General features: G+C 36.2%; 1 protein-coding gene across 1 annotated transcript; it reads left to right on the forward strand.

Annotated features, from left to right (window-relative positions):
- The first annotated feature begins 524 nt into the window (after positions 1 to 524).
- Positions 525 to 11,276, forward strand: LOC132096283 (nuclear factor of activated T-cells, cytoplasmic 4-like). The gene is made up of 13 exons (XM_059501546.1): positions 525 to 1,145; positions 3,778 to 3,929; positions 5,464 to 5,970; positions 6,094 to 6,269; positions 6,853 to 7,015; positions 7,328 to 7,428; positions 7,512 to 7,613; positions 7,694 to 7,881; positions 8,000 to 8,140; positions 8,611 to 8,666; positions 8,776 to 8,902; positions 9,735 to 10,388; positions 10,941 to 11,276. Exons 1-13 carry the CDS (start codon positions 1,010 to 1,012, stop codon positions 11,009 to 11,011), a joined length of 2,574 nt encoding a protein of 857 aa, XP_059357529.1. The 5' UTR covers positions 525 to 1,009; the 3' UTR covers positions 11,012 to 11,276.
- The last annotated feature ends 1,520 nt before the right edge of the window (positions 11,277 to 12,796 follow it).

Consider the following 12,796-nt stretch of genomic DNA (forward strand, 5'->3'; position numbering starts at 1 on the left):
TTACAGGGGGAGGGAAAGGAGGGAGAAAGAGTTGGGGAGAAGGAAGGGGAGGGACAAAGTAAGGGGAAAGTATGATGGGAAGAGAGAGAGAGAGAGAGAGGGAGGGAATGACTGTCTGTCGTTATGGCGTCACGGATGGATCAGCCTTCAGCATCAGTGTCTTGTCTGAAACAAAAATAGCCACTGTGTTAAGCATGTGGAAAACGAATGAAATATGTTTTTCTCAGATCCTATTTGCCAGACAAGGCTTTCACTGGTGCCTGTCCAGGGAATTCTCTACTGGACAGATAAGAAAGTTTCTGCTTTAAAAAATGTGTGTTGGAAAAGATTCTTGTAGGTATCACAAAGTTATAGACCTACTTCACTTTAAAATATGTAGTTGTGCTCTCTGGCCAATCAACACACTTCGTAGCAAAAGCGAGCATCCAAAGCTAAGAAAGAGGGGGTCTGTTGATTGACAGGTCAGACAGCCAATAGGGAAAGAGTAACGGTACTGAAGAACCCGCCCAAAGGCAATTAAGGGTGAAGAACGAAAAAGAACTTGATGTAACTTTTTTTGTTCTATGGCGGTGGAGGAGTTATGGCATGAATGCAATTTAAACGGATATTTGATAATGAACGTGAACGTGTGTGGGACCTGAGGCTGCGAACATGGCCGGTTCTGAGCGATGGAAGTTCGTGAGATGAAGTTATAATAATCGACTGTCACGGAAATCGCAAGCGAATCTACTGGGAAGAAAAAAAGTCCAAGAAAGAGATGAGCAGCTGATAAACTGCAAGGGCGATGCGGAGATGAGAAAATGATCCATGGAACTGTGATACTTAAGCTTGAGGGTAACTTTTAATTCTAAAGTGTATTAAAAGGAAGGCGCACGAAGGAGAAAGCGGATCGTGCAAAGTGACATTCTGGAAAAGCTGTTTGACTCCCATAAGTTTGAAACAGAGCCGACACTGAGAAGTGAGGGAGGGTCAGTGATATATCTGTAGCCGGTCTCGGTCGTAGTTTTAGATGGGGGCCGCTCCGGGCTCGGGATGGGAGGAGGGAGAGTTCGAGTTCAAGCTCGTGTTCGAGGAGGATCCGCCGCGCCAGAGCCGCTGCGGCCCAGAAGACACCGACGGCGGCCAGACGCACCGCGAGCCAGCCGGTATGAGCGCTCCGAGGAAAGATGGGGAAAAGTGGCGAAGCTACATACTGGTCTGGGATGGTGATCTAGGTCTAAAAACCGCTAAGCGTAACAAATAAATGATCACTGTTGTCCCCTGGAGCAGTCGGTTTGCTTTAGGGAACTGTATTTATAAAAAGTAGCGTTGAATAAATAATTTGCTTTTCATTCATTATATCAGAATCATACAGAATATGCACATTATAAATATATATAAATATCTTTTACAAGTTATAAATTGGTCAACGACGTTTTTTCGTGCGATTCAGACAAAAAGCCACTTTTTCAGTTTCTGAATTAAAACAAATTTTTTTAATATATTTTTAAGATTTTTTTTTAAGCTGGAATATTTTGGATCATTTTTATTATTATTTCTTTTCAAGTGTGCAATGAATCAATTTTGCTTTAAAATATTATTAACAAAAAAAAACTTATCTCGCAAATCATCAAATGAGGCCATTTTGTTGTCACGTGACTAAAAAACATAAACAGAAAGGACATTCATGGTATGTCTAGGTTATTAAGTTGATTTAAAAATTACACATTTTGACATTTAATAATAAGGAATGATTATTCAACTCTATATTAATGTTTTTTTTTTTTACATTGACAAATATGTTTGAATTATTATTAAAGCAGTAAGTTGTGGACACTAGTTTATTTAAGGTGGAAAGAAAATATTGAGTATTATTGGCCTGATGATAGTTACACCATTTGGTATTTTTGTTGTTAAGATTTTTGTAGAAATTATATAAAAAAATATATATATATAAATGCAAGCGATATAAATTCAAAGAAGTTGATCTTGTTTTTTGAGATTGCTTTTTGAAGGATTTCATCTTTTTTTCTCATCTTGGACATCCTTATATCTTTATTTGTGCATGTTTTAGGAGACTTTGAATGTCTTTACTTTTTTAATTTTTAATGTCTCTAAGGAATGCTTACATGTTCATGTAGTCTGACTCGCTGCCCATGTAACTAAGTTTTTATCCGCAGAAGTGTGCGTGTGTTTATGGGTAAGTGTGGAGCACAACGCAATGTGTTTTTAATCAGCTGTGCGTGTGAGCAGAGTTAACAGCTGCCATCTGGACCTGGACCCTCAATCTCTGTTTACTGAGCATGCATTTGGATACCTCCCTCCAATATTCCCTCCTTTCCTCTGCCCTGTTTCCCCACCTGGCACACATTCTGTTGTACACCCACCCTCCACCTTCTTGCTGGTGTGAAGTTGTAGAAACATGCACTTCAGCTTTCTGTCCACACTGCATCACTTTGCCGCACTTTGCTTTACCACAAGTGCTTTCTTCAGATGTTTACTATGTTCTTAAGTGTTGCCATATTTAATTATTTACTTACTTACTTGTGCCCTTTATCATATCAACAAATTTAGGAGCTAGAACTTGCTGTGTAGGTCCTGAACTACGTTAGAATTGCCCTTCAAACATATACCATGGTATTTACCACAACAATAGAGTAGTGACTGCAAACGTGGGCCTTTTACAATGAAACATTGATTTTAAAGCAGATTTAATAATATCTGTAATATTCTATCAGCTAAATATTCTAATTTACTGTAAGAAATGTATTAACTCATTTTAACTTCAACAGTTAATTAAATGAAATGCTATTACTAATTCAAATAAATGTAATCTTACTGCACTACTTAATATATTTGTCTGCTTTGTCTTATTTAAAGCGAGCAGATTGCTACATCTAACAAGTTGTAACTGACAAAAATAACTGTAATTTTTATCATTCCGGTCAAATATTGCAGCGCAAATATTATTAACATCTTTGATATGTGAATGCTGGAAATGACCATAGTATAAACGGGATAATCAACGGCTAGCTGTGCATTAAATGATTTGAATGCACTTTACAAGGTTCTTCGCCTCCACGTCGTGCATTCTAATTGTTTAATGCACAGCTAGCCATTGATTATCCCTTACGTATTAATTAAATTAATAAATAACAAATTTAATTATGTGTCATGAATATATGTTGGGTTAAAATAATAGTGTAATTAAAATAATAATTAGTGCTGTCAAATGATTTATTGCACCCAAAATAAAAGTTTTTGTTGACATAATATATGTGTGTGTTATTTGTGTATATTTATTATGTATATATAAATACACATACATTATATATTTTTACATGTATTTACATGTCTGTATTTATATTCATCTAATTTATATTATAAATAAATGTAATGAATATATAAAGATAAACATAACATATTTTTCTGAAATTTATAAATGCATGTGTTTATATTTAGATATTTATATTATATATATATATATACACACAGTACACATACATATATTATGTAAACAAACCTTTTATTTTGGATGCAATTAATCATTCAACAGCACTAATTATAATATTCATAATTATGTTTTCATTAAAATGTGCATATTTTGTTTTAGAGCATCCTCATGAAAAAAGGTTAATAAAATAAGAATAAAAATGAAATAAAGTTACTGGCTTTTTGTTCATGTGTTTAGAGTTACCCCAGGTTTTTTTGTAGAAACATTAACTAAAGAAACTAGGATTTTTGTGGAAACTTTCATTGCCATGCTAATGTTTTTTTTTTTTTTTTTTTTTGTCACAGATTCCCACTTGACTGCCGCACAAGCTGGCCAACCTGTGGGTATCCCACCATCAGCCGGTCGCAGAGCTGGGATGCATTCCCCACCCCCCAGACGGGCCTTCATCAGGGAGTTGAGTGGAACGTATGAGAGTCTGCCAGCAAGATCGATACAGGTGGGAGGCACATTTGCCTAAAGTGTAGCTTTCTAGAACATCCTGATACAAAGATCATGTTACACATTGTGATTCTTTCTGGTGAAATACAGGTTTTTTTTTTTTTATTTGACACTTTGTGCACATGTTTTGAGAAAATGATTTGTAATTTGTATGATATGAATGAGAACGTTCAATCTGTTTAGGACAATTATAACGTGTTCAGATCAATGTGTTAGCTATTTTGAGAACAGTAACCTGAGTTTGGAGAAATGTGTCAAATCAATAGAGAAAAAACGTAAATTCAGAGGTCTGGTTTTAATTTCAGGAGTTCGTTTTTGTTGCCCAGTAATGTTTATTGTGAACAGAATCGGTTGCCATGAGCTGTTGTGCATATTTTGTTTTGGCACATAATGGGCTGCAAATAAATGTTAGAGTTCAATTAAATTGAAGTATCGTTTAGCATTTAAAGTCAACCAAAATCAAACCAAAAGTGAGCATATTTATTTAATATGTGTTTTTGGTCATATAATGCATCATTCATCTGTAAACTATTTCAAATAAAAAACGTGATTGTCTTTGTAATCTCATTGTGAAAGTTAAGATCAAGTCCTTTCTCTTTGAATGTCTCGTTTCACTCAAAAATACAGAAGTAAACAGGGTCTCGAATAGAGTGTGGAATCATTAAAAAACATGACTTTCTATGGAAAAAGTATTTGGAAAAAAGAAATGCAAGCCTATCGCCAAGTGATATGAAAAGTTACAATTATGAATGTTTTATTTATTAAAATAATGAGTGCATTTAAAACAGTTATTGCAAAGGATGTGTGACTTTTTTTATTAATGTTCACGCTTAAGAGACAGCATGAGTGCAATCCCATAATAACAAATATTTGTAAATAAAATTAAAAATGTCATATTGGCATGTGAGAGAGAGTATATAAACTTTCTATATAAACTTGCACTTCTGAGAAGAAAAGTCAGATTTTTAACTAATGTTACACTACAGATTGTCAAATGAGCAGTATTGTTAACTAAAACCAAAACTTTTAAAAATAATTCTCATTAATTTAAAATAATTCACATTCATTTAAACTTACAAAAAGAATAAAATTAAAAATATTTTCTAATTTTATAGAAAAATTGAAACTAATGAAAATTAAAAAAGCATATAAAAGAATGATTAATACTTAAGCTAAAATTAGAATTAAAAATAAAATGGAATTCTGAATATCAATAGATTCTATAATAGTAGATAAATAAAAAACACCCCATATGAATCACCAGTCAGTAGTTATAAGATTTATATGTTTGATTCACTAAAAAAACTGACCAACTAGATGACAAGAGTTTCGTTCAGCTGTCAGACTGCAATGATTGTGCTTTATGTTTTTGTTTCACTAAAAAGAACTGTCTGACAAGAATCTTTCATTCATAAAAACACTGCTGTGTGTTTCAGTCATGCTGCAGTGCTGCTGTAAAAGTTCAATGATATCACAATTATTTTCTTTTTTAGCCCACAATGATATCACTCCCTCTTCTTTTTCTGCTCTAGGTATCAGAGTCTAGAGTGCTTGAGTGCCCCAGCATCCAGATCACCACTATCTCACCTGAAGATGACTCCGGTCCAGCGGAGGGAAGTTACTGGGATGGCGGGGGTGGCTGGGACAGGGAGCGCCTATATCTGCCCCTGCTGGAATCTTACCGTGACGTCATGACAGGGGCAGGTTCCCTCAGTCCCAGTCCCAGCCCTGCTTCTAGTTCCTCATCCCGGGGATGGCTGAGTCCAGCTTCCAGCTGTGATTCTCTCCTGGTGGAGGAGGATGAGCTCAACGAAGCTGCTGCCCACTTCTGCCTATCACCCTCCTCACGCCCCACGTCTCCTGGGGGCAAAAAGCGCAGGAACTCCCCACTGGCCTCCCCCAGCACCTCCCGCAGAAGCAGCTACTCCGAGGATCTCTCCTCCCTCCCGGACACGGGAGAAACCTCGGCTCATTCTCAGGCTCCAGCAAGCTGCGAGCTCAACATCCCACAGAAGACCAGGAAGACCTCTCTGGAGCAGGTGATCGTTTTGAAATATGGCTGTTAAACTTACTTATGGTCCATTCTTGGTAATCAAATGAAGAATTCATTCAAATTCTGTCATATGACCATCTTGGTGTGTTTATGGGTGTGCACAATCCAGATGTCATCAAGAGACATCGAACCAGAGCTGACCCCCATTCAGACCTCTCCCTGCCCCCTCCCAGAGGTTGCTCAGCTGAGAAGGGAGCCCCCCACAATAGGGATGGACTACCTGTCTGTGCCTCCTGCTCTGGGCTGGGGCAGAACCAGGGCCAGTGCTCACAGTCCTCTCTTTAGGTTTGCACACAACTTCTTATTTCATAATGTGAATTATGCACTGAATAATGCTTAACAATTAAAACAGCAGGAAAATAGTATGCTCAAAAGAATGGAAAAATTTCAAGAGCAGTATGATACATACTCGTATGAGGTCATATGACCTACTTTTAATTAATAAAAAATTTTTTTTTTTATTAAAATGTATTTAAACTTAAATATATACTAAATATATGTATGCTTTACAATGTATTATATGTGTGTGTGTGTGTGTGTATATATATATATATATATATATATATATATATATATATATACAAATTATTTCATAAGAATGTCAAAAGTTTTCTTATTTTTTAAAATTTTTACAGAAAACAACATTTTTATTCCCAAGATGATATTTTCTGAATTAAACATGCAGTATTCTGAGTTCATGTGATAAAAAATGTAGCATACTACAGTTTGAAACACTAATAATGGAATGAAGCTTGCCGTTTTTTTGGTCACTAAACTATTTTAGTTTTAGATTTTGATTTAAATCAGATTAATGTAGATATTTTACTTCTAATCTCACATTGTCTTTGCTTCCTTAATCCTGCTCCAGATCTAATGCACTGCCGCCACTTGACTGGCCGCTGCCTTCACAGTTTGACCAGTATGAACTGCGCATAGAGGTACAGCCCAGACCACACCATCGCGCACATTATGAAACTGAAGGCAGTCGAGGAGCAGTAAAGGCATCACCTGGAGGCCATCCAGTAGTGAAGGTGACGCTCATAAGCTATAATGTCCAAACTCCCTGCGAAGGATCAGTTGTGTGACTTGCTGTATTACTTACTTGTATTAATGAATTAGAATTTTAGATTGTTTGTTGGTTTGTAGTAAAACAAACAATAAATGAAAAAATATGTTAAATAAATAAATCAGTACAAAAGGCATGATCTCTGTGGACTTTCACATATTTGGAAACAGCCACTGTTTAAAAAGAGAAATGAGAAAACACTGAAATTACTTCCAGTAAAATAATTTCTTTAATTGAATTGATGTTCATTTTTTGCTCTTTTCTCTCTGTTGTCCAGCTGGTGGGTTACACTGAAAGGCAGCCGCTCTCCTTACAGGTGTTTGTAGGAACTGCTGATGACAGATCAATACGTCCTCATCCTTTTTATCAAATACATAGGTGAAACTCTTGCATGACTTTTCAAAGTATTAAACAAAAGGTAGATCTGTGGCTTCACATGAGAAATACTTCTCTCCACACAGAGTAACAGGGAAGATGGTAGGCACTGCTAGTCAGGAGAGCATCCAGGCCGGCACTAAACTCCTGGACATCCCACTCAACCCAGAGAACAGCATGACTGCCCTGTAAGACTCCTGAGCCCTGATTGTTTGTCGTAGACACCTCAGTAAGTGATCATACGTGTATTCCCTCCTCTCCTTCTCAGCATTGACTGTGCAGGTATTCTAAAGCTGAGGAACTCTGACATTGAACTCCGGAAAGGAGAGACAGATGTAGGAAGAAAGAACACGCGAGTGCGTTTGGTGTTCCGCACACACCTTCCTCTGTCTCCATCCATCGTCCCTCCAGGACGAGTCTTAGCCCTGCAGGTGGCCTCTTTACCCATTGAATGCTGTAAGTGGCAAATCACAATTATGCCTGCTTAACTACAGCTCAGTATAATCTGACTCTTTTTCATGTTTTATACACTTGTGATCGACACTCAAATTTAAGCTTAAATTTCTGCCTGCAGCACAGCGCTCTGCACAGGAGCTTCCTGTAGTGGAGTCTATCAATCTTACTTCCTGTTCAACAGAGGGAGGCGAGGAACTACTTCTAGGTGGGACCAACTTTCTACCCACCTCCAGAGTTTTCTTTATGGAGAGAGGATCAGGTATTGTAGTAGGCGTACATTCATGCACAATACCAGAAAAGCTGGTGAACTTTTTACTCCTCAAGGAGTCAAGGAGAAGTAGTGCAACTGTTTTCAACATTGATAATATTAAGAAATGTTTCTTGAGTACCAAAGAGCACTATTAGAATAATTTCTGAAGGATCATGGAACACTGAGGACTGGAGTAATGGCTAGAGTATATTCACCTTTACCATCACAGGAAGAAATGACTGTACATTTTAAAATATATTAAAATGGAAAAGAGTTATTTCAAGGAATGTAATAATATTTCACAGTATTAAAGTTTTTTGTGTGTATTAACTGTATTATTATTAACTTTTTTTTAATGCAGCCTTGGTGAACAATAAGAGACTTCTTTCAAAAACATTAAAAAAATGCAAAGGAAGGAACTGACATTAAATCACAGAACCAGTTTTGTATGTTGTATTTATTACTTATTTTTTTTCTAGATGGCAAAGTCCAGTGGGAGGAGGAGGCAAATGTGGACAGGGACAAAAGCAATGATGTAAATTAACCATAAACCGTATCTATGAAAATGTTCACTGATTTCATTTACACTGTGTGTAACTTGAAGATAAAGGAACTAATTCTGTCTGTATTTTCCTATGGTGCAGAATTTGCTGTGTGTACGAGTGCCAGCCTATAACGATCTTTCACTGAACCACCCAGTGTCTGTCTGTCTGTACGTGTCCAATGGGAAAAGGAAGAGGAGCAGCACGCACTGCTTTAAATATCTGCCCAGTGAGTGTTACACAGACATGTGGGAGAATCCCTCTGCACATGGTATTTATCTGTGCTGTTGACAAGAAATGCAAAATATGTCTTTTGCATGTTGTGTGTAATAAAGAACAGATTCTCTTTCATAATTTAAAGGTACTTTCAGCCCAAGCATCATTTGCTTCTTCAATCTCCAATAAAATGTTCCAAATAGCATCACAAAAGAGTAGTTGGACTTTTAATGAATTATTTGTATTCTTTAAGGATGTATTAAATTGATCAAAAGTGAAAGTAAAGATGTATAATGCTACACAAGATTTCTATTACAAATAAATGCACTTTCTATTCATCAAAGAATCCAGCAAAAATGCATCCGTTTCTAAACAAATATCAAATAGCACAACTGCTTTTAACATTGATAATAATAAGAAATGTTCCTTGAGCACCGAAGCATCATAATAGAACAATTTAAATCACACTGAAGACATTATTAAAATGTCTATTAAAATAAAAGCAGTTCTTTTAAATTGTAATAATATTTTAGTTTTAATATTTAGTTTTACTCAATTTCTTTTAATAAAATAAATGCAGCCCTGATGGGCATAAAATATTATTTTAAATGTATTTAAAAATCTTACAGATCACAGACTTTTGAAAGGTAGTGTAATAATTATAAAATAATTGTTTAATATGACAAATAATTATATATAAAACTATTAATTAAAATAATTAAGAATTTTATATTACATAATATATCTGGTCACATTTCATGTTAAATATATACAATATGTATTAATAATTATTTTTATCTCATGGTACCTCTGTGATGTTAAGTCATACATCTTACATTTTCTAGTCATGTTTAAAGAAGAAGATCCGCTGCTGTCCCGTCCCTCCATCTTGCCCCTGGAAGGGGTGACGCTTTGCCCCATGGGGAGTGGCATCACTGTCGACATGAGGTCAGACCTATCCACAGATGACAGAAGCATGTCTTTCCATGACATGTACTCTTACTCCTCACATGGCTACCAGGAGGACTACTGCCACAAACCGGAGGGCCCCGAGGATGGTGGAGGTCGAGGTGCCCTGACCGAAAGGCATCCCAGCTTTGAGAGCCTGGAGCTAGGCTTCACAGAGCTTCTTCCTCCCATGTACCCAAGAGCCTCACAACCTCTTTCCTCCTCCCCGTCTCCCTCTCCATGGCTTGACTCTCCCTATCTTTCCTCCTCACCTTCTCCTTCACACTCTTGCTCTCTGAGCCCATTCCCTGCGAGCAGTCCCATCTCCACCTCGCCCCTTCCTCCACTCTCTCACTCCCCATATCCACACTGTCCTTGCCCCCAAGAGATGTGCTCCTCACCTCCGTCGAACACAAGCCACTATCAGGACCTGTACCCACCTCCAAACGGCCAATATGAGAGCTGGGAGCACCAGATGCGTCCCTCTGAAAGAGAGGGACCCCCGGACTTCTCGGGCCCTACACCCATGCAGCATATCACACTAGAGGAAGGTGGGTATGATTGACTGTATGTCATGCACCAACATTAAAATTCTGAATGATAAGCCAATAATTATTTTCATGTTATGGCTGATAAGCTATAAATTGCTCGTATTAAAATTCTGTACTAGTTTGTCTAAAAATAATAATAATAAACTAAAAAAATAAAAATAAAAATTCTAATTTTTTTTTTCAAAATAAAAATTATAATGTTACAAAAAATGTTTTTCAAATCTATTAATCAGAGAATAAGAGTTATTTTAAATTATAATAATATTTTACTATATTACAGTTTTAAGTTATATATTTATTTTGTCAAAAAAAAAACATTTTTATATATATATATATATATATATATATATATATATATATATATATATATATACTACAAGTGAATTTAGGCATCTAAACATTACAATGTGTGTTATGAAAATCGATTTTCATTGTGAGATTTGCTAAAGAATAATGTCGTTTTTTTGTGCGTGAACGATTCCTTTAACTAGAGTCTTACTGATCTGTATCAATCAATTAAATTATTTCTACCACAATTTCTCATTCCCACAGTGACTGAATTCATTGGAGAGGATATAAGATCCTTTCAGATGGGGTCACACATGGATAGTCGACCTGGATGACAACATCCTCTCAGTAATAGTCCAGTCATAATCAGTGTTTAGTTAATGTCCTATCAACATTTTATGTATAATTTTTATCTGAATGATGGTATAATGCTAAAATATGGCAATAATAATAATAAAGACTGTGCTACTTAAATGGTCAATCTGTGGTAAAACAGAAGGCAGGCGTGCAGTTGTATGCAACTGTTCCTACTTCCTGACTGCATTTTTGAATGAAACTAATGTTTTTAATCTGTATGCAAAATAAATTATCATTATATTATTTCTGTTTTGATCCACTAATAAGTGCATTTATGGGGGTAATTGGTCATTTAATGAACAGGTAATATAATCTAAAACTGCATGCTCTTCCTCATTCCCTCTTGTATCTTAGAAACTGACTTCATTTTTGACTTCTGTTTGTGGGATCACTTAACATGTCCTTTGTACACAGTGTCTAAGTAGTTTAAATGTGACTTCACCCCTGCTCCCACGCAGGAAATATTTCAGCCCTTTCAGACATCCATTTGTAAAGGCAGAATATAAAAAAAGTTTTAGAATTAAATGCAGGTTATTATCACAGAGTGAACCCAGAAAACAACGTGGATGTGTTGTGAATGACCAGATAAGTGGTTGGTTGACAGGTGTGAAGGAAGTGGTAAACTTGCCTATTTGGACGACATGAGAATCTCTTCCCTACTGGAAAGTGTGTGTTTTCACTTTATTGTTTTTAATACATAAAGGACCAACAACAATACTTGTTGCTTATACTATTCCAACAATAAAAAAGCAGGCTATACGGTTGCATCACCTCGATACAGTGACTGAATGAAGGTAAGTACGAGATACTCGATAAGCCATGAAACATTATTTACAAGCATGTTAATGCTACATTACATTGCCATGTACAATGGTATTTTGTGTGTCTTCTCATAAAGTCTTGTAAAATACATTTAGTCCCATGACATCTTATTACGCCATTCAGATGCTTAACAGTGGCCAAGTTTTCTCTGAATGTTTCAGTAAGAGAAGGCAATGGGTGAGAGGGTAAGTCAGGAACATTTCATTTACCGAAGCTGTAAAGCGTTCAGACATGGGACTGTTCAAATGAGAGCTGGACTAAATGAGCTTGATTTAGATAAACAAAAGATTTTGCAAAAATATAAGGCGGCATTCAATGGAACCTGACCTTTAAAAAAAAATCTGGATTTAATAACCCCAAGTTGTAGCTAACAAGCAAATAGTTTAATCTCAGTTGTAAATCAGTATAATTAATCTGAATCACCTCAGTAACTATGTGAAAATATGTCTTGTGGGAATGTTGTGTTGTTTCCAAAATAAGCAGGACTGCCTCTTGGTGCACTGCCAAATAGCGTATTTTCAGCCTGAACTGGTGCTGGTACATGGTCTGAAACCACATTAGTGCGGTTATAACCCGGATCTGTTCCTCAAAGATAGTCTTTCATGGTTATCCCAGACATCAGTGCCCTCTCTTATGAGCTTAGATAAACTAGTACATTATATTATAATTTATTTTTTTAAAACTGTTCAATCACAAAGTCCTTCATCCACATTCCTAACAGTGCATTTCTCTGTAGTTCATTATTTTGGCACTCTAAACAAATGATTAATTAAATTTTTAGTTAATGCAACTATAACAGTCATTTTTAAACAGTTTAGCTCATAGTTCACTTTTTAATCTGGTACTCCACTGCACCTTCAGAGGAAAAGCAACAACAAAACTACTAGAGAAATACGTTCTGACTGTACTGTACGTATTTAATAGTTTTAGTGTTGCCTTTC

This window comes from Carassius carassius, chromosome 20, assembly GCF_963082965.1.
Source record: "Carassius carassius chromosome 20, fCarCar2.1, whole genome shotgun sequence".
Lineage (NCBI taxonomy): Eukaryota > Metazoa > Chordata > Actinopteri > Cypriniformes > Cyprinidae > Carassius > Carassius carassius.